Source organism: Sebastes umbrosus, chromosome 17 (genome assembly GCF_015220745.1).
Source record: "Sebastes umbrosus isolate fSebUmb1 chromosome 17, fSebUmb1.pri, whole genome shotgun sequence".
In the NCBI taxonomy this organism is placed as follows: domain Eukaryota; kingdom Metazoa; phylum Chordata; class Actinopteri; order Perciformes; family Sebastidae; genus Sebastes; species Sebastes umbrosus.
The window spans coordinates 11953214-11975813 of NC_051285.1; the positions used below are offsets into that span (position 1 = coordinate 11953214).

The 22600-nt window shown below is 41.0% G+C and overlaps 1 protein-coding gene across 2 annotated transcripts in view; it reads right to left on the reverse strand.

Annotated features, from left to right (window-relative positions):
• The window catches only part of crebrf (creb3 regulatory factor), a 30455-nt gene extending 8132 nt beyond the window's left edge, over positions 1-22323 (reverse strand). Inside the window, exons 1-9 of one of the 2 annotated variants that reach the window (XM_037747955.1) lie at positions 22167-22323; positions 11966-12209; positions 10929-11054; positions 8015-8190; positions 4069-5240; positions 3710-3907; positions 2074-2263; positions 1798-1871; positions 1433-1552 (exon numbers count right to left, since the gene is read on the reverse strand). In XM_037747955.1, the coding sequence (XP_037603883.1) occupies positions 1433-1552; positions 1798-1871; positions 2074-2263; positions 3710-3907; positions 4069-5240; positions 8015-8190; positions 10929-11054; positions 11966-11974 (2065 nt within the window). In that variant the 5' untranslated portion in view covers positions 11975-12209; positions 22167-22323. The remainder of the gene's footprint in view (positions 1-1432; positions 1553-1797; positions 1872-2073; positions 2264-3709; positions 3908-4068; positions 5241-8014; positions 8191-10928; positions 11055-11965; positions 12210-22166) is intronic. The other variant, XM_037747956.1, reaches the window with a different exon arrangement.
• Positions 22324-22600: the final 277 nt, after the last annotated feature.

Below are 22600 nucleotides of genomic sequence, written 5' to 3' on the forward strand. Positions count from 1 at the left end.
GAGAATATTCATTTTTCAGACGGGACACATTCAAATTTAACTATAAAGCAAGGACTCTCTGTCTGTCTGTGGGTATGTATGTATGTATGTATGTATGTATGTGGGTAAATATTATTTGCATATCTCAAAGGGCCACTAATCCGATCTATTTCACACTTGGCGGGTGCATTGCTGGGGACCCAAGGGAGCGCTTCGTCAAATTTTGGTGCACTTCAAAGCAGCAGTCCACCAACCAATGGGTGACGTCACGGTGACTACATCTACTTCTTATACAGTCTATGCCTCAGGCTGGTGCTTCATGCACATTGAAATCATGACGGGAAAAAGTAATTTTCTCTTAATGAAAAACGTAATCTCCTCAAAGCTTATGACAAACTGCCAAAATGAGCCAACGAGATGCAGCAGCGAAACTTGGTGTTCATCAGGCTAACTTGTGTAGTAAACAGTCATGGCTGCTTGTGATGGAAACAGGAAACAAATGCACACCGCATGGGGAAAGCACCTGTGGTTGAAGCTGTCCTTGAAACAGCTATACTGTATTTTGAAACTGTCAATAAAATTCAGTAAATAGCAAAGCGGTCTGTTTCATTACTTTATATTCATGTAATAAATACACAAATGTCAATTAGATGATAATCTGCATGAGGAATAAAGAAAAAGAAAAAAAATTGGTTATAATAATCCTCCGCTTATGGTGATCAATTTCATTCGCACAGACGTGATCACTTTAATGTGTTTCCATCGTAATATAATGCAAATGGTCAACAGTTATTGAGTGATTTGCGGTCTCAATACTCTTGTCTCGTCGTCTGCTTTTTTAATCATGTAGACTGTAGTTTACCAGCTTTTTTACCACTTTCATAAAAATTTAATTTTGCTCCGTTTAAATTATTTTGAATCTTATTTTGAATGATATCATCATACTTAAATCTTGGTTTCATAATTTAACCCATATTTTATTATCAAATTTATTCGACAGAGAGTTTAGTAATCATTTAATTTTTGACAGTAATTCTGCTAGAAATCTTTTTTTTGTGTATACTACATATTTTAATTAACTCTTAAGTTTTCCACACAGTCAAAAAAAATTAAGCTTCCATTAAGGTAAGTATAAATAAATACACATATATATATGTGTATATATATATACATATATATATATATATATATATATATATATATGTATATATATATATGTGTATATATATACATATATATATATCTATATATATATATATATATATATGTGTATATATATATACACATATATATATATATATATATGTGTGTATATATATATATATATATATATATATATATATATATATACACATCGTTTAAAATGAATGGAACTAAATTACATTTAATGTATGTAATTCATCTTTCACAAGGTACTTCTAATGACTCAGTCGTCCCCCTCTTTAATTCTCACCGAGTGTCTCCTGGATGAGATTCTCCAGAGTGTCAGCCATGTTGGTCGGACGCGGAGATGAGTCCTCCACTCGGGCAACTATCTCCTCCTTGATGGCATTGATCACAAACAGCAGCCGATCTACAGGAGGACACGTGGTGGAGCACACAAACAAGCTTTAACTATAAGATTACGCACTCAGGAACAGCTGATGACAATACCCGTATTTACTCATCAACAGAGGGTCAATATTGAATGTGACAAAGCTTAAAAATAGACACAAGTAGATTTAGAGTAATACATTTGACAAACTATATCAAGGCATGAAAAAAATGGATGCAGAGGTTGATGAACTTGGTGTAAAAACTCTGTCGTAGGCAACGTACCGTATTCTGTGCTGAGTCCCCAGAGCTTCACCTTGTTTGCTTCATACTGGGCCTTCTTTTTTAAACGACAAGCTCTACAATACACAACAGATGAGTGGACTTTACTAACGCAAAACAGGAAAGAGCTCTTTTTAGCAAACAGTAGGCACTGGGAAACATGACATAATGCTCCAGAATAAGCATCTTGACTACAACTATACCCTAAAATACACTGATTGTACATAAAGGTCTGTGCCACTCTGGTGTGTCCGTACTGTACAAGCGTGCATGTTTTACCTGGACGCCAGCTTGTTCTTCTCCTTGCGTGACCGCGGTCGTGCGGTCAGCGGCAGCTCACTGACGGGGGTCAAGTCGCTGATCACCTTGTTCAGTTTGCGGAGCTCAGTGCCGATCTGCAGCAGCTTGCGTGGATTGGGAGTCAGGTCTTCCACGTCTGTGCGGCGAGACTTCTTCAGCATATACTTTCCTTCATGGCAACCAATGAAAAGAAGGCATTAGAGATGACTCTGACATCAAATTCAATGCGTGGATTCACTAAATATCTATCAGGGCATTTAGAGATTTTCTTGCTGTCAGCAGCAAACAGATCTTAAACTGTAATTTTCCATTCAATCACAGTTGCTGACAGCTGCAGTGGATCTATATTCAGTAAGAAAGAAAATGATCATGGTGTGGTGGACCAAACTGAATTTTCAAATGCCACAAGCTTGAAGTGCTTTTTCTTTTTGAAAACCGCTACTAAAATATCAAAATGCAATATGAGTCATCCTCTACATATGCAAAGAATATTCAAACAAAAGGATAAAATACATACAGACGTGAATGCAAGAGAAATGCTTTGCAGGCCTGTGCCGTTTATGTGAGAAATTAGACATGCTCCTGTTATTTGCAATGCGATCACTTAAACTGTGGTATCACTGCAGCATGCTGTGCACAGCTGCTGTTGTGGAAAAACTGTCACAGTCCCTCTGAAAGACTCAACACTTGCACTGCAGTCTCCACTAAAAGGCATAAATGATACGTTTTATGGCGTGATTGAGGCTGTGAAATGAAATGTAAAAAATACAATAATCTAAAAGTCTTTGAAGATTCTCATCAAGCTTTTGACTAAACATAACGCAACTTGCGATTTTTAGGTTGTAGCGGGTTTAAAGCTAGAGCGAAGATACTGGTATCATATGAAACTATAGAAAACCTAAGGAATCCATTGGTACCAACTATGTCATTCTAGCTTGGCGTGACGGAGGCTACATAACGCTCCAAACTTGGCGAGGAAAAACTGGCATTTCCGATTTCCAAAGGGGTCCCTTGACCTCTGACCTCAACATATGTGACTGAAAATGGGTTCTATGGGTACCAACGAGTCTCCCCTTTACAGACATGTCCACTTTATGATAATCACATGCAGTTTTGGGCAAGTCATAGTCAAGTCAGCACACTGACACACTGACAGCTGTTGTTGCCTGTTGGGCTGCAGTTTGCCATGTTATGATTTGAGCATATTTTTTATGGTACATGCAGTACCAGTGTGGGTTTCTGGACAATACTTGTCATTGTTATACATACATTTGCATAAAGCAAGCATATTTGTCTATTCCCATGTTGAGAAGAGTATTAAAAACTTGACAAATCTCCCTTTGGTACATTTTGATACCTATTTTCATATATTTATATATATTTAGCCTCCTTTGCGAGAAGCTAGTATGACATAGTTGATACCAATGAATTTCTTAGGTTTTGTAGATTCATATGAAGCCAGTATCTTCACTCCAGCTTTAAAACTGAGCCTGCTACAACCTCCGGAAGTTCGATATTGCAAGTTGCGTCAATGCGTTAAAGAAATTAGTGGCGTTCAAACAAATTTGCGTTTGATCAACTTTGTGTGTGTGTGTGTGTCTGTGTGTATGTATACCATGGAGAGGCCCGTTCTTCTGGTACAGGTTGCTAGGCAGCGTGTGTCTGTCCCACTCAGATGGCTTTAGCATACGTTCCTGTTTAGAGGGAGTGAGCTGCTCGCTATACTCCCAGAAGTAGCGACGCTTGCCTCTTTTCCGGCTGGAGACTCCTGCTGTCAGGCCTTTTATGTCCTCCATCAGCTCCATGTCACAGCCTGGAGAAAGCAAGACGGGGGAATAGGGAGGAAATCAGAAAGACAGTGGACGAGAATTAAGGGGAAATAAAGACAGAAAGGTAATAATTTAAGAAATAAATAACAAATTTCTGAAATAATGACAAGCCAGTGATTGGTCACACAAGATGACGGGTTGCTACCTGGCTCAGAGAAGGCGTCACTCATGTCGTCGTCCTTGTCAGCTTCGTAGTCTTCATCCTCCTCCTCATCCTCCTCCTCCTCCTCATCATTCTCTGACAGCTCGTGCTCACTGCCGAAACCCTCATCGTGGTCTTCGTCATCCATCTCAAGCCCGTCGCCTTCCTCCTCCTCCGGTTCTTCCTCATCCTCTTCCTCCTCCTCCTCCTCCTCCTCGTCCTCTTCCACCTGGGAGTGGGCTCTGCTGGCCAGTCTGCGGGTCAGGAACAGAGAGTAGTTGTGCTCCTCCTCCTTGCTCTTCTCTGTGCACTCGACAGTTAGAACGCCGCCACCGCCGCTAGCCCCTGCCACACTGTCTCCGCTGCTGACCAGCCCAGAGGTGCTGCCCTCCAGAGCCTGGCTCGCCTCGACCAGTTGAGGCATGGTGGCAGACCAGCCTACAGGTATCTCCCTCCTTCCTGTCCCATCTGCCCTCCTCTCAAAGCTCGTCAGGCTGGCAGAGCAGCTGGCTGCAGCAGCAGGAATTACCACCAAGGTGGCACTCGCTGAAGTGCAGGCCTTCTTGTCTTGGGGCTGGGAGAGAGGTAGAGGTGGATCTGACCTCTCAAAATCCATCTGGGAGGGCATGTCGGGCTGAGTTTTATGCACAGCACACACACGGACTTTAGCCTGTTGCACAAAGTGAGTGCTGGTAGAAGTTGGGGCTGCCATCTTGGTTCCCCGCCCCTGGGGCTTGGTTTGAGCTTGGCCGTGGTCGTGGGTGAGACTGAGGAGGTTCTGGGTCTTGGCCATAGTCTCAGTGCTGGAGGGGACAGGTCTGGTGGCTTTTTGAGAGCCTTCAGGAAAGTCTGGGAGAAGGCTGCGGGAAGGACGGGAAAAGGAAGAGCTTGGGGACGGCCGTGCAGAGACGGGGCCCGATCCCTGGCCAGGGACCAGGGGTCTCTTACTGTGACAGGAAAGCAGGGACGGCTGAGACTGAGGTGCAGGCAGGGTCAGGTCAGCAGGGGGGTAGAGCGCCTCACACACAGGCTGCGAATCCTCGCTGTTGAGCTGAGCCAGCGTCGGGGTTCGACCAATCACTTCCTCGTCCTGGTAGGGACTAGAGAAGTCATCTAATCCAAGGAAATCCACCTCTTTGGTTCCCCAGATGTCACAGCTGGCCAGCCGTGTGTATCTGCACAGAGACATGCAGTTCTATCAACAGTGAACGTTTTCATTGACTTGTAATTGTATATAACCTATAAAATATGTAGAAGAGAAAGCCTGAATATGGCAAAACAAAACTCGGTCAACACTGAGTATATGGCTGGACCGTGTGTGTTCAGTTTGTGAATTTGTGGCTGCATTGTTACACAAATAGTCAGTGGTAATGTCTATATTGTTAAATCCAGCAGTACATGTCCACCAGGTCCGGCAAGGACACTAGCGGAAGCGCTGCTCCACTCAACTGGCCACAAGCGGTGACGCACCCTATCGTTGAATGTACCTGATTGGTCCCTGGTTTTCTGCTTGTCATTTCAAACAGGAAACAACATGGCGACCTTCTCGTAAACTTTCTGTTACTCCGTCTAAACAATCCACCAAAATCTACTTAAACACATTTACAAAACATTTAAAGATGTCACATTGGAATCTGGAAAACTGATGAACATTTCAGTATTTTCCAGTCTTTGAGAGATGAATCAAGAATGGAAATAACTGTTTGTTGCAGCCCTAGATGTAGACATATCTTCTCTACTATTTAGAACTGCAATGGCACAAGCGCAAATTTTTCAAGTTGAAACGATTCAAGTCTGAGTGATGCATCTGTGTTTCAATTCATACTGCCTAGAGCGAATTTTGCATCTCTTCACATATGGTTTTCAACTTTAGTAACAAGTGTTGGAAACCTGAAGGTAGTCAAACTTGTTCATACCACAACATACAAATAGATCCAAGAGGCAAACAGAGAGTTCAGAGGCGGCGCTACACCTGGTAGTTACAGTTTTGACACCCAAAAAAAAGTATAAAAATAAAAATAAAGCCTGAAAAATGTCTGACAAAAGTCTGATAAAAATGTCCGAAGAAAAAAAGTAAAAAATGTCTGAAATGTCCGAAAAAAAGTCACTGCTTTAATTTCTTTATGTCGCTCGTCTGATGAAGAAAACTGTTTGGTAAAACCACAGTAAAGAGCAAAGGTACCTCAGAGCTCACATAGAGAATATGACTTCTACTTAAAAAACGCTCCATGAGACATTGAAGCTACCAAACAGCGGCGTGGGATTAATCTGGACAGTCAAGGTTGTAAAAGATTGACTCACTCAATATTAGCCAAAAAGATACAGCACTTTTTTTCTGTTCTACTTAAACATGACCTCAATCAACCCTGTTAGCAGCAGATTCTCCCAACCCTGCAACGACCAGCACTATTCCACCTCAGCTTTAATCGCCTTTAGACTTTAGAAACTGTTGTCTGCTCTCAGCTGACACTCTACATCACAAGAGAGAGTACACAAACTATTTTGGCAGCAAAGCATCACGATGGGTGCAGGACAGACGGAGCATCACCTGAGATCTCAGGAGACTGCGGCAGCCAGCTGCTTCGTGTTTACTGGCCTCTTAAACCACCCGCTGCCTTCGAGCAAAACCTTCAAATCATCCTCTGTCTGTGTCAGACCTGCCTGGACGATTACCGATCAGTGATGGTGAATTTTACTGCTATAAAATCCTTTAGGCACCTGTCCTATCGCGTAATATTCACAGACTGACTTCTCATCTGCCTTCCTGCAGTAAAGATCAAACATCCTGAGCCCACATGATGCAGGGAACCACTTAGTACTCACTCAGTAGTGGTGTACACACTGTCCCTGTTGAAAAAATGTCCCTACCCTGTCATTTTTTTCTAAATGACTCAGTAATTTCTTTAAACGGCTAGGCACTTCAGTTTTTATTAAATGTTACTTGAGCAGGAGAAAATAACGCTTTTGTGTATTTTCAGCTGCACATTAATACACATTTGGTGCTTTAGTCTAGTGAGTATTTACAGCAGCAGGACGGTGTATATCGTGTTGGCTCAAAATCATCTACAGTATCCATGTCCATCATAATGAAGGAAAATGTAAACAGTGCAGCAGTGCGGCTCACTGAAGCATTTTCAGTAGTTTTTGGACAATAATGGAGCTCTATGGCACAGAGGAGTAAGTATTTAAGGCTTACACACGACAACACTTAATTAGTAGGATTAATTAATGGTTGGTTTGGGTCTTTTCATGGGGTTTGTTGACTTGACATTAAGAAAAATTTCATTATGCAAGATACCGGTAGATTAAATATGCAGTATTAGCCAACTTTTTGTTTGCATTCAGTTAACATAACATTAGCTAGTTTATCTTTGTCCGGATGATAGTGTAGTTGGCATTTGGCTTGTAGATCTGAAGGTAATATACCTACCTGCTTGTAAATTGGACATCGGCCTCCAAAGATTTACATATTTTGAACTGCTGACAGGTGTTCACTAACGCCAAAACACATCAGTGACCGTAATGGGTGGCAAACTGTCAAAGTCCTCCTAGTTCGTAAGGATTGATATCATAAACTACCTTGAAATTTTGTAATATATCACCCCTTTGCCTCTGTCAGCTTCTATTTATATAGGTATGTCTCTTTCCCACGTACTTTTTACATTTCTGATGATGAACGATTGACAGCTAGCTCCGTATGCTACCCTCCAAAAGTGGCAGCGCAGCCCAGAATGCTCAGCGATTCCCATTCCCTATAGGTAATAATGTTAAGCACAATGATTGGCAATGCAAGCCACCTTCAACTTCAGAAAGTTGGAGGAGAGCTGGAACACAGTATGACCTTTGAGCTCCATTAAGTTCATCAGTATGTTTTTATGTCTTATTTACTTGCTGCTGTTTTTGACTCGATCTAAAATAAGCCACTGCACATAAATAAATAATCCAGTACCTGGTGAGGTCTTCCCAGTAGGAGTCCCACTGTTCGAACGCTGAACTGCTGCAGACCGTCTCACACTCGCCGAGACCCATGAGCTGATCCACACTGCCCTCCATCTCCTTTCCTCCGTCCCCGACCCCCACGATGCTGTCCCCACAGGGGCTCTGCCGGTGGGTTATGTCTCTGTCCTGCAGAGAGCAGGAAAACATGGAGGTGAATCAAGCAGGCGGTGGGTTAGAAGATGGTCTATTGGGGATTCTTTCACATCAATGACCCGCTAGCTGTACATTATCATGCTTATTACACGGCTACTTACTTAAGAAATCAATAATTTGACACAAAAATGGTCCTCCAAACTCCAAGATCAGAACTGCGCCCATAGTAACGGTCTGTTATACATAGCAACAGTCTGCTATAAAGAATTATTACATGGCTGTGTTGAATACTCGATTCTGATTGGTCAATCACAGCGTTCTGCGGTCTGTAATTTCTGTATAACAGACCACTGCAATGTATAGCATTGTTATGGGCGCAGTTCAGATGTCGGACTCTGGCGGACCGTTTTTGTGTCCAAATATTGATTTCTTCAGTAAGTAGCCGTGTAATAAGCGGGATAATGTACATACTGTGCCATCACAGTATGCTAAAACTCTGAAGCTGAAGTTTCAATTGTATAATTTTGTTTGAATTTTCTATCACAACATTATGATATGGACATTTTGGCAGAGAAAATTACATTATGAATTCATATCAGCATCTGCCTACAGGGTGAATGTCTACGGAGCAGAAGTGTGACGACATTTCTCATTTGTTTTTCTGTCAGAAGTGTTTGAATTTGACCAAGATGAGGCAAAACAAATTAGTGGTGTGGGTCTGCTGGTTGATAATATCAGATCTTTTCATGTCTATACAGTAGAGAGAGAGAAGATCATAACAACACTTTGTACACATACATAGTAAAAGAGTTTACAGAAGCCATATCTGTCCACAGTGACAACTAACTGGAGGGTTGAAGAAGATGACAGTTCATCCTACGCTCCATCATCACATTAATGTGTTACTATGGTGCAAGAGAGCGTAGCAGTGAGTCACTATTGTTTGGTCTACAGTAGACAGTAAATTGAGGTAGACACCTGCGACTGACAGCGTCACTGGTGACACGTGAGCCGTCTCACTTCGCCCACCTCCACCTGTGAGCCTGTCACACTGCTGCTAAACAATTAGACACGAGCCTCTCTGTTTTAAATGCTACCCTGGCAGCCAAGCTGACCACATGCAAACGTTTATATACAGTTTTTCAATGGAATTTTAATTCATACAATTTTCACTACTAGTTTAACTATGACTAAAAACCACTGTAAAAGGTGAGAGAATCTGGGAAGCATATTTGCCAAACAAATGATTGGAAATATTGATATGAGTGAAAGAGGAGATGGGCTTTCTTCTGTAAAGTCTACTAACATGTAAGACAAAAGTTTTTTTATTTTAAAAGTTAAAAAAAAGGAACAAAAACAAAACATCACCGTGCCATTTACTGTCCTTTGAATCCTCTCTGGTGTTTGTTGGGAGCTAGTGTGCTGTGTAACATGTAACCTAATATTGTTTTTTGATACGGGTGGGGATACTCGTGCCGAGCCGTGAGCAACTGTGACCACTCAAGCTGCGCTGACACGGTGCGAGTGTTTTTCCACTGCACCGCATGGCAAGGTAAAAGAAGCCGTTTACCATGATGACACATTGGAGGACCACATTAAAAGAGTCTGCAGCTCTTCTGTGGCAGTTTCTGTGGCAACTCCTCTACATGTCTCACATGGATCTTCAAAATTGGTGCGACTTTCTATTTGCCACAACCAGCGAGCTGTTTTGAGGGGATTAGTTTGTACTAGGGCTCTCAAAGTTAACGTAATAATAATGCGTTAACGCAAATTCATTTTAACGCCACTAATTTCTTTAACACATTAACATAATCAAGGTTGTAGCGGGCTCAGTTTTAAAGCAAGGGTGACGATACTGGTATTATATGAAACTAGAAAACCAAAGGAATTCATTGGTACCAACAATGTCATACCAGCTTGTCCCATTTACAAAGAGGTCCCTTGACCTTTGACCTCAAGATATGTGAATGAAAATGGGTTCTATGGGTACCCATGTGTCTCCCCTTTACAGACATGCCCACTTTATGATAATCACATGCAGTTTGGGCGTCAAATCATAACAGAAGTTATCTCAAGACGCTTTTCATATAGAGCAGGTCTAGACTGTACTCTATAATCTAGAGACCCAACAAGAGATCCCCCATGAGCATGCATTGTAATGCGACAGTAGCATGAAATAAAGAAAAAACTCCCCTTTAACATTTACATTTTTACAACAAAAGCCTATTAGAGGAATTCCTGACAGCAATATTTGCTCGTCACTATAGTCGAAATGCCTATTTATTTATGTTTCCATCACAATAAAAGGGATTAAAAAACTATGTGATGCATGAGGAAATTGAATTTTGACTGATGATCTTTAAACGATGATCCTTCATTCAAATGCAACTCGGTGACTGCGCAGCATGAGCAGCTGTGACTGATCTGAAAAGAAGTCTTGCTCAAAGGACGGTTAGCAAGGTCTGATGCCTGCAGGGCCTTGGTGAGATGAATGTGTGTGTTTGTGTGTGTGTTTGTGTTAGTGTGTGTGTGCGTGTGTGTGTGTGTTTGTGTGTGTTTGTGTGTTTGTGTGTGTTTGTGTGTGTGTGTGAATGTATCTTTGTATATTTAAAGGTGTGGGCAATAGTAACAGTTGTACAAAGAGCTATTAACCGTGCCTATGCTTTTATATTAGTTTAATAATTCTCTGTGTTGTCCGAGAGTGTGTGTGTGTGTGTGTGTGTGTGTGTGTGTGTGTGTGTGTGTGTGTGTGTGTGTGCACACCGACTCACCAGTTCGTACATGAAATCTGGGTCAGAGCTGGTGGCGAGCAGATCAGTGCTGGTGAGGGCCTGATCAGCAAACGAGTAGTTTTGAAAGGCGTCAGCAAAGGGAGGCTCCATCCCACTGGTGCTGGGCTGCAACCAACAGAAATAAATAAATACTGAAGTGAACAAACAAAAGTAGACATCATCATCACCAAAACCAAAATCTGATAAACAGAGTCCTTGATTCAATGTGGTCTCACTCAAGTTCATGTACATTTATAAATACTAGGGCTGTCAAAGTTAAGGCAATAATGTGTTAACGCAGATTCGTTTTAACAACACCAATTTCTTAACACATTAACGCAACTTGCAATGTTTAGATTGTAGCAGGCTCAATAAAACTATGAAACCTAAGGAATCCACTGGTACCAACCAGTCATACTAGCTTGTCAGGAAGGAGGCTAAATAACGCTCCAAACTGACGCTAAATTTTGACGAGGAAAAACTGACATGGCCACTTTCAAAGGGGTCCCTTGACCTCTGACCTCAAGATATGTGAATGAAAATGGTTCTATGGGTACCCACGAGTCTCCCCTTTACAGACATGCCCACTTTATGATAATCACATGCAGTTTGGGGCAAGTCATAGTCAAGTCAGCACACTGACACACTGACAGCTGTTGTTGCCTGTCGGGCTTGAGTTTGCCATGTTATGATTTAAGCATATTTTTTATGCTAAATACAAATCCTGTGAGGGTTTCTGGACAATATTTCTCATTGTTTTGTGTTGTAAATTTATTTTCCAATAATAAATATATATATATACATTTGCATAAAGCAAGCCTATTTCCCCACTCCCATGTTGATAAGAGTATCAAATACTTGACAAATCTCCCTTCAAGGTACATTTTGAACAGAAAAAAAATGTGCGATTAACTATGGACAATCATGTGATTAATTGCGATTAAGTATTTTAATTGATTGACAGCCCTAACAAATACATTCTTTTTTCCACACTTTTCCAAACTGCACAGGCCTGTGCTGGAGGAAGTCCCTCTTACCTGAGGCATTGCCAGGCACAGCTTAGAGCTCCAGTTAGGAGAACCTCTGGGCGTCCTGTCGAGTCCCAGAGGTCTGAGGTCGTCCGATCAGTGCAATGAATTACTGATAAAAGGAGACGATCCGGTGGATGCAGCCTGCAAGGCTGGGGGGGAAAGGGGAGGGGGGGGTGTCAGTCAGGTTTGGGCTCAACCTGGTCTGGTCTGGTCTGTTGTGGTCTTGTGTGGTTCTCTGTATGCTTCAGGTCTGTGGTAAAAACAGAGAGAGTGCACAGAGCAGAAGAATCAAAAGAGGCGAAAACAAAGAAATAAGCCACCAGTAGCATGCAGGTACATTTTAACCACAGCTGCTGAGTTTGTTCCCCACCAAACTGCACGAGGCATACAGACTTTAACTGAATATATCCGTGTACTGATTATTTATCCCACCCTCATTTACAAACTTATTTATATGGAGAGTTGTTTTGCCTCTCTGAAATGTACTGTGAGAGCTATTCATACGAGAGCTGAAAGTAAATGGCTGCAACAACACAGACAACCAGTTTGTTTCCTTTGTGGTTTGCAGATATGGAAGTATACATCTAGTCTGCCTTCTATGAAGCTGAGATAATTGTGGAGGATACAACAATAGCCCTTTTTCAACTGTAAGGCAGGTCTTATAGTGTGGTCACACCAGAACTGGCCAGGTGACATTTACATGCACACTGCGGCGAAAAGCATGTGGGACAGGAATTGATGTTGGTGCGATGCCAAAACAAGCTTTAGGAGCTAGCAGGCTAACAACAGCAGTTTGTTGTTGTAAGTTGAGAATTACAAACCTTTTCATCGATTACTTTATTGCCATTATTTATTATCAGTGTCCTTTCATTTACTGCCAGCCATGCAGCACCCCTCTCTCTCTGCTGCTTGTGTTATCTCACCATGCAGCTGCATAAACAAGTGTATAAACGGGCAGTATTTTGTAAGGGAGGGGTACATCCCATCCTCTCTTAAAGTGGGCACACACTGAAGGTCAAAAAAGCTAATTCATCACTGCCCCCTCTTCACTGAAATGGGGAGTGGACTTCAGTTGCAAGGTCGCATATGGACTGCAGATGCAACTGCTCACTTTAAAACAGTGTAAATGAAACTGAAACTACTTTGGGTTTTCAATAATACTCTTAACTCCACATAAAAGTCCTACTCAACAATAGCAACAGCCAGGCCTTAGTTTGTAACATAAATAGTTTCTGTATCTTAAAAAGGAACACATCATGGGAAACACTGTCCCAGTGCGTCTAAAAGTGCAGAACTGTTGCCTCCAGGCATCCCTCTGTTTGCTGATAACTGCTGGATGGGAGGCTGAGCCTTCTGTCTCCATCTCTAGAGCTGGACCTAAAGTCAACACAGCGCTGGGCCAAGCCAGTCTCTCGTAATCTTTCCTCCTCTGTCCCTCTTATCCACTTCTGCTTTCACAGACTTAAGAACTAAATATACTGATGCTCTGGGGCCTGTATGATGAAGCAAGATTAGTGGGTTAGCCAGCTATCTTTGCAGGCTGTTCTCATACACTGCTCGTAGCTATAGCTACGTATGAAAAGTAATGCACTGCAATTTGTGTATATTCCACCAAATAAATTTGTGTGTAATTCACGTAATCGTGAACCAGGGAATATAAAGAGCGGCCAACGCCATGTATGGAGGAGATCAGGGTGGGTGGATGGATCAAAAAATACCGGACTTTCGCTCAGGAGACCGGTGTTCGTACCCTGTGTGAGACCAGTAGTCAACGTTGATTTATATGTCATATAACTTACGTACTTAAGTAACGCCACTTCCGGAGTTATTTTAACCCAAACCACAACCTTTTTCCGAAGCCTAACTAAGTAGTTTTGTTGCCTAAACCTACCCAAGTCGATCTTTTCCAAAGCCTAACTTAGTAGTTTTCTTGCCTAAACTTAAGGAAGTTGTTTCCTGTGAAGATGGAAGTTTATTTTGAAAAGACTGTATGCATGTAACAAGCGGAAATTGACAGGTGTTGCTGAACATTCGTAGGAAAACGAATGAAAAGGGAGGAATAACTATTTCGTAAGATATCATACAAACCATTGTATTAGAAGAATACGCTAATGTTTGGGCTTGACTAAGAGGCTGGCTCACATTTAACCAGGGTATATCATCATGGTAACCAATGCACCCATGAAGTTTGAAGCCTTTATGTGTCTTAAAAAAGGTGGTTGCTAACTTTTTTAAGACACATAAAGGCTTCAAAATTCAAAAGTGGGGTATTCATTTGTGTATTTTATGTCGTAGAACAAAATATTGAAATCTCTTCAGCTTGTGTTAACCAAAGACCTTATTTCAGGCATCTAACTAAAAACCCATTAAAAAAGAAATTGACTCATTTGCGGGTGTTAGGTGTCACAGCAGCACTCTATTGTGACAAAGCAATTAAGTTCATTATTTTTAAGTTGATGCACTTACTGAAAGTCAGGTTTACACTGGTAAGTTTTAATATCTGGATTTATTAGGACGATACCCGTCTTGCTGCTGTTCATTTTCTGAAAGCTTTTAAGATCAATTACTTGAAATGTAGGCTATAAATGCTGTCACATTGAGTCCAAATGCAATTTGAATAAAATCACCCGCTGTTTAAGGGTATATACATGGTATTATTAACATTTAATAATATTGCAATCTTCCCCACTGTGGGACTGATAAAGGAATATCTCATCTTATCTTATCTTATCTTAACATGATTCAAATTGAAATGTGTTTCTGTTTATCACTATAAAACATGTCTGAAGTATTTAGGTTGAAAGGTTTTAGAATACCAATACTTCAAATGGCATCTTAGAGTGCAAATGATAGTAAGCATATATGCTTGATCTGTGTTACGATTAAGAGGGGGTCCTTGGAAAATGTTCTCCCTGTTAGGGGTCCCTGGCCCCAAAATGTTTGAGAACCCTTGTTCTAAAGGATCCCGACCATGGATGTATTTAGAGAGCTGGATACAGTGCTGCAGCTCAGCCTTGCTGCCAATCTGTCCCAGTGCAAACTGCAAACAAGGTTAATTATTACACTTTGTATTAGGGATTTTTAATCCATGGAGGTTTTATAAAAATACATACATGATAAAATCACTTTTAACTACCATGATAATCAAGCCAGAGATAGAAGACACATATTTTCGAATGTGTTCACTCTGGGTTTAAAACAGGGAAACAAACAGAGAGTGCAGGAAAGGCTCTGGCAGTGCACTCGTTAATGAGTCAATTAATCACTATGGGAAAGCCAGCCCGGGCCAGAAATCCTCGCTGCCATGCAGCAGACAGTCTCCCCAGTCAGTCCCTGTGAAAGGACTTTATTCAAGTAGACATCACCTGTTGTGTGCATAGATGAGAGAGTAAGTGGACCGTTCAGTTAAGTGTTATAGAAACTGTTGCATGGTTGCGTTATTTATTAATCTGATGGCTACTTTATGGATTAATCTATTAATCATTCAGTCCATGAAATGTCAGGAAATAGTAAAAATGCTTCCCAGAGCCCAAGGTGACGTCTTCAAAAGTTTTGTTTTTCCTAACCAACAGTCCAAAACCCAAAGATATTCAGTTTACAATAATATAAAACAGCACCAAATATTCACAGTGATGATGATATAACTAAAGAATGACTTTAATGATTAATCAACTTTGAAAATACTTGCTGGTTATTGTTCGGTCGATGGACTAATTGATTAATCGACTAAAGGTTTCAGCTCTAATATGAAGTAAGAAAACGGTGTTGTTAATACTGTTCTTGTTGTAAAGGCAGCGGCGGGGCATCTGGTATTGAATGAATCTCTAAATATTTGTCTGCATTTAAATGACTTACAGGATGCTCTTTGTCCAATTAACATACCGAACCAGCAAGTCCATTAGCAAAGCATACAACAGCTCTCGGTCTACCCAGTAGCTGCCGGAAGTTGTTGAGAGAGTAAGCGTCTTAAGAAATTTGGTGTGTACTCCAATCCCTGCCCCCATTATTTGTCGGAAAGTACCAACATTTCTGAACCCAACTGCTTCCCCACATTCGTTCAGAGAGCCTCCGATTTGCTCTGCGTACATCAAGCTTAACCTTAACTTCATTTTGAATAATCACTTCACTTGCACCCTCCCCTCATTTTCTGCTTGTTTGTCGTTCTCTCACTTTCCTGCACCACCAACACATGGACTGATCTTTGGGCCCTTCGCTGCTTTTGCATAGCAAATAAATGAGAGTCTGCATGGAGACATGACCCCTGCAGTGAACAGCTGACACACTATCCTACACCAATCCCACGCCTCCGAGGCCAGGGGGACGACATCACTTCCTCTCACTGGGTGCTGACTGACTCAAATGAACTTCTCACCCCTGAGCTGAAAGCTCGGTCCCCCTGTGTACACAGCACTTTGCATAGAGACAGGAAGTGGCAGAAAACATATCGACACACACTACGAGTACAACAGTGATTGTAAAAGCAACACCTTTACAAACACCGAAGCACATGCAAGCACACAAGTCTATGCACATAAATATGCATCTGCATTATACACACACTTTCGTTTCATGACCAACAGTATATCTGGAAGCTCAGCCTCTGAAATTAAAATTGTGATCACTATCATATCTCAATGTGTGCTTCTTTCCAGGGCAGCTGTGTCTGGTGTCACTTGTAGCAGAAGCAGAATGAGGAAACATACGGCCTGAACACAACAGTAACGCCAGCAGCATTGATCCACACTCTTTGCTATCACAGAAGGTAACAGAAAGCCTGTGTGTGTACAAACATGCAGAAAACAAGTCACAACGCTCCTCACCTCTCCAGGCAAAGCTGCACTGAATATTTTCCAGTAGCAGACTTTAATATAATCCAACTCACTGCTTAGTAGCTGACACAGGCTGTGATGTAGAGCCGGATATTTATGACCGAGCCTGACAGGCCCCAAAAGACTCAAGCTGAATGTCTCTCTCAGGCTTTGGTCAGACTTAGTTCAGTGATGAAAACTGCCAGCATTATTAGATATTTTCTTTTAGCCCTTATACTTTAAGGATTTTGCTTGGTTTAGGGTCACAACAGTCTAACCTGTGGGCTTAGGTCAGGGTTCAAAATTTCAGATTTTCTTATATTATATTTTAGTCTTTACAAGACTTTAAGGGTTTTCTTTTTTCCTTTACGGCTATGACAAATGGAAAAATCGTATACATAGTAAAGGTGTGTGGGGGAGGGGGGGGGGGTCTTTATTTGGTACAGATCCCTGCAAAGATCACACCATAATACATTTATTATGGCCATTTTCAAAGGGGTCCCTTGACCTCTGACCTCAAGATATGTGAAGGAAAACTCTGAGATGAACAGAGTAAAAACTGTATCTGATTAGATAAAACAGAACACAATTTGAAGTTGAAAAAAGATAATAAATCGCAATATATCACAATATATCTTATTGCAATACTAAGCATATCGCAAAATGTTTACAATCACAATAAATATTGGGACTTGTATCGTGATAATATCGTATCGCGTGGCCTCTGGTGATTCCAACCCCTAATACTGAGAGTAATGTTCGCTAAAGAAAGACAGATAAACTGAAGAAAACAGAAGTTGCTAAACAGGACAGAATTTTTGCAGCATCATGTTTACATCTCAGAAGTGCATAGGGGATAGACCATTTTAGTTAAGTCTGAAACAAGGCCAGGGCTTTCACCCATCCAGTCCAGGTAACAAAACACTACCCTCACTCTCAGTAATATGATTGACTTGATTATGCTGTTATGATGTACTGTGGCTGCATCCCTCGACTGCTGCAACTCACATGTTGAATATATCCAATGTCTTCTTACACGATTTACGAAATGTGCCTTTGTTCTTTATAGCATCCCTTGACAACTAACTTTGACAAGTGGGGTCACAATGCAATCTCTCTACAAATGTACGGTTTCCTGTGTCGATGTCAGGTTCACACATGCGGCTGTTTACTATGAGCTCAAAATAGACTCGGACAACAGCTCTGTCTTCTTTGCAGCATCAGCTGGGGACGCAGTCTTATCTGATAGATAGAATAAAATGTGTTTCGCCGTGCCTATATGAGCGGATTAATGAATGAATCGAATAGCAGAAAGAAAACTGAATACAAACTTGATAATGACACGCTTTACAATTCATTAGTTGTCATTTATCAAGTAAAAATAACAATTAATATTCACATCTTATTTTCAACAACCAACTACTGCATGTTTCCTCCCCTCTCTGTTAGTTCAGGTCTGAACAAAAATAGGAGTTTACTGGTGACTGCGATCGTAGCTCCACTATCATGCAAACAGCTCACATTCTCCGCCTCACAACATTGGACGTGATCCAAGTAGGCCAATCAGCAATGTCTTATCTGGAGTTACCTACTGATACCAGTCCGCCCCTGATTCCTTAGGAGATAAGAAGCAGGAGATGCCAGACTGTTTGCTAAATGTGAGCGAAGCTCAGAAAGCATCATTAAAGGTCATCAATCCACAATTCCTAAATGTGTGTGTACAGACACACAGAATACGGATGCTCACTAAGAGCCAATTGTGCTTAAAGGTTGGGACTTTTAACGACTCATATACAGCCATTTTTGTAGATTGGTGACAATAGGGCTATCCAATCAATATTATTGACTATGTGTCAATTGCGTATTGAGTTTCAATCAAATCGTACTGTGATATATGATCACAGCATCACCATCATCTTTCAGCATTTTACAAAGAAAAATGTTTAAATTAGTATCATGATAAGCATATGAACATTTTTCTGATATATGAGCCGTTTTCCTCTCTTATATAAGGCAACACTCCTGATTTCAAGTCAGATCACCCTGCCCAGCTTGACAGATAAGATGAATTAAATAGATATCACAGGATGGGTTTATGGTTAGAAGTCATGGTTAGAGAGACCAGCTCACTCAGTCACCAAGATGCACTTCGAGTGCAAATTCTTTCTCCAGTTCACCGGGCAACCTTTGCACCAGAGCCATACCAGAGGAAAAAGCTTGGAGTGAAACTTAAGTTGAACAGACCTTTTTCACAGCAGACATTTTGACGTGTCAAAGGAAGGTGTAACTAATACCACTGTTAATTGCGGCGCTGCATTGCAATCATTTCTGAAACTTAGCTATCGTTATGTTTTAAGCCCCACCTGTGCTTTTCCTGCTACGACAGGTCGAAATGTCTGCTGTGAACGAGGTCAATTAATCTGTTTATTTGGGAACGACACAGAGTTAAGTACAGTTAAAGGGTAACTTCTGTATGGATCCTATTTTCCCATGTGTTTGTGTCTAAGTGTCTAATGAGGACAACAATTTTTGACATTGGTCCAGCGTTGAGGGAGAACGCTGCAGACGGCAGACGCTAAACGGGATGCAATGTAATCTCTCAGGGCAATTCCTCACCGTCAATTTACACCCACTAAAAGTGCTTGTTTTTGCTACTGACAGGATCAGATTGTTATCATAAGTGTCTGACAACATTATGGAAAGGACCCTAGAGAGACATTAAACATTTTCCTTCACCTTTCGCTTGATCTGGTCTGTTTGTTATTGTGTCTAACCAAGTCTCGCTCGGAGAACTCTCGCTAGGAGAAGTCTTCTGAAATCTCGCATTGCATCCACATTGTCAAAATCATCTAAATATTCAGCCATGACATTGAAAATCTTTGACATAACACTAAGCTACACTTTCTGTACTCAAACACAACAAACTCTGACAACAACAGGCACTCTTCTCTCCAACTCTTACTCATGTTTCTACCGTTTAATTCCGCTAACAAGTCACATGACAAAAAAATACCAAAGTTACCTTTTAAAGTAAAAGAAAAGCTTTACTGGTGATGCTCATCAAGGAAACACATCAGTCAAATCTAAATGACAAAGTCTATGGAGAAGTCTTGATCTCAAATCCACTGTCAATAAAGCAGGGGAGCTTTGTGTGTGAACAAGTTTCGGCATTTAACTTTCCCTTTTGAATGTGAATGAAAAACATTTGCGAAAAGGAACACACAGTTCGTGTTCTTGATCATGTTATATGTAAGACATAAGATTCAACAATGCTCCTTTTGTTATCAATTTGGGATCCTCTGCTTTAACCACATAAGCACATGGTTCCAAATTAATTATGATGATGATGATAATAATAATAATAACAACAATAGCAACAACAAAGAACAATTAAACACTTGGGAAAATTAATTTTAAAAGATCAGAAGAAACACATCACCAGCACTCAGATAAAAGGTCTTTCTTAGTTTATTCATTTAGCGCATCAGCGCTGATGATGGCTTATAGCTGAAACGTGTTTGTTTGTTTGCCTAGAATAAACTTAGAAAGACTCTTTATCTGTGAGTGCTGGTGATTAGTTTCTTCTGATTTTACTGCTACCTGGCACCCGAAACTGTTCAAGATTAGGAGACGTGCTCGCTGCTACTTTCTATTTTGAATTTTAAAAGATACCTTGAATTTGATGCATATGATGTGACATATGTACCAGCCCCTGTGTTCATGGTATAGTCTACAAATGTTTTCTTTATCCCGCACTGTCACAATAGCGATAGTAATGGATGGCCAGCTCTAGTACAGACACTGCAACTGCTGATGAAATCACAATGAGCTTTGCAGTTTCCCATAACCTCATATAAACAACCACAGTGCCAGCAGAAAAAACACACATAACACTACACAAAAAGGTATGAAACAGTAGAAAAAACATTTCAAATTACATCCATGCATCTCTTTGTGATGGATTCATTTGTTTTGAAGAGGCACAGTCAGAGTGCACACGTGTCTACATCTCAACATAGATAGATAGATAGATAGATAGATAGATAGATAGATAGATAGATAGATAGATAGTAACTTCATTGATCCCGAGGGAAATTCAAGTTTCCAGCATCACAGTTCCATAGTGCAAAACATGTTAGTAAAAAGGCAGTAAAATAGTTAGGAGTGCAAAGTACAAAATACAAAAACATATACCAGATATAAAAATACAAGGAGATGAAGAAAACTGTTAAAACTGACTATCATCATCATCATCACCATCTAACAGGCAGATAAAAAATTTCAAATCACCTATTACAAGCATCAATAAATTCATAAATGTCACCAGTATCTGCACAGTCTCTGCACTCATTACAGATCCTCAGCAAAGCAAAACAAACCTCAACCTAACACCATTGTGCCAACACCCACGTAATCCACTAATCTCATTGGTCGAGCGGAGATGAGGTCCCGCCCCCAAGCGTGCCTGAATGGCCGCGACGACTGTCAATCTCCCGGAAACTGCTACATAATAAACAGCCTGTTTCACTCTAGGTTGAGGCAGAAGATAAACAAGTCGGAGGCCTAACATGCCTGTGGCCTAGATAGCTCTATTTAAAAGATATTTAAAGTAAAATACACCACCTAGCACAAAACCCCAACACAACACAACATTATACACTATTCCCTGACATTTGTTCGTAAGAATAAACATCAAAATAACAATCAAAACGTGTATGTGCCAGGATCGGTTAATAAAACTACACATTAAGTCTTAAAGGTGGAAATCCAAACTAATCTATCACCCCAGAGAAAAAGTAATTTAACATATCTCATTAGTAGAGACCTAACTCTAATTCGGCTGTGTTATTTAACTTAAATCACATGAAATCTCTGTCTGTGTCGAGCATTGTGTCTGTCTTATGTTGGGGGGCGTGTACCTGCAAAAAGTCACTGTTGTGGCACACTGAGGCTTTTTTAAAACCATAAACACAGTTAAATTATGTTCTACTAAACATACATATTACATGTTAAACAGCTGTGAGTATATTCTAAGAGGTGCAGCATGTTTTTCGGATTGTTTAAAAGAAAAGTACACGCCGTTCTTCTTACATAAGAAGTGCAGGTTAGCTATAGCTTCATTTCTGCACACTTCCTGCAAGAGAGCTCCATAAAGCTGCAATGCAACAACAACAAGAGACACGTTGCCCCCAAAAGCTGTGTGTTTTCTGATGCAGATCTTGTTTCCCTTTCACCCCGCAGCAGCTCAGTATGGCCTCCAGACCGCCCCCTTCCTCATCCCACAGCTGAAGCCCGACACACAACAACAACATGCCCGCTAGCTTCACAGCTAATCCTCCTCCGCGTCTCCACCGCTCCGCTCAGCAAAGTTCACCCCAAAATACGGCTCAATAACTCACTTTCAGGACGCCTTCGCATACGTCTCACTTCTTCTGTCGGACCTCGTGTATGTGGGGATAATAAGGCCCCTCTTTTCAATGGAGTCCACACGCTGTTACTGTTACAGCTCCTCTCCTCTCTCTCGGGTTTGTTTTGTTTTTCTTCTTCCTGACGGGTTCCTGGAAAGCGCGTGACTACCCGACCACGTGGTGCGCCGCTGGGCCAATAGGAGCAGAGTCCGAAATGCTGGGTAACATTTCACCATTCTCACTATACAGTATATACTGTAATATACTGTTATAGAAAGAAATACTGAAGTAGGGACTCCAACTTACTTTATAATGTTTTCATATTTTATTGAGTTAGCTATTCAGTTATGTTTTCTGTAAATTATTTCTCTAATAAGGTAAAATATCTTGGACATTTCATTACTGAAGACATGACAGATAATGAT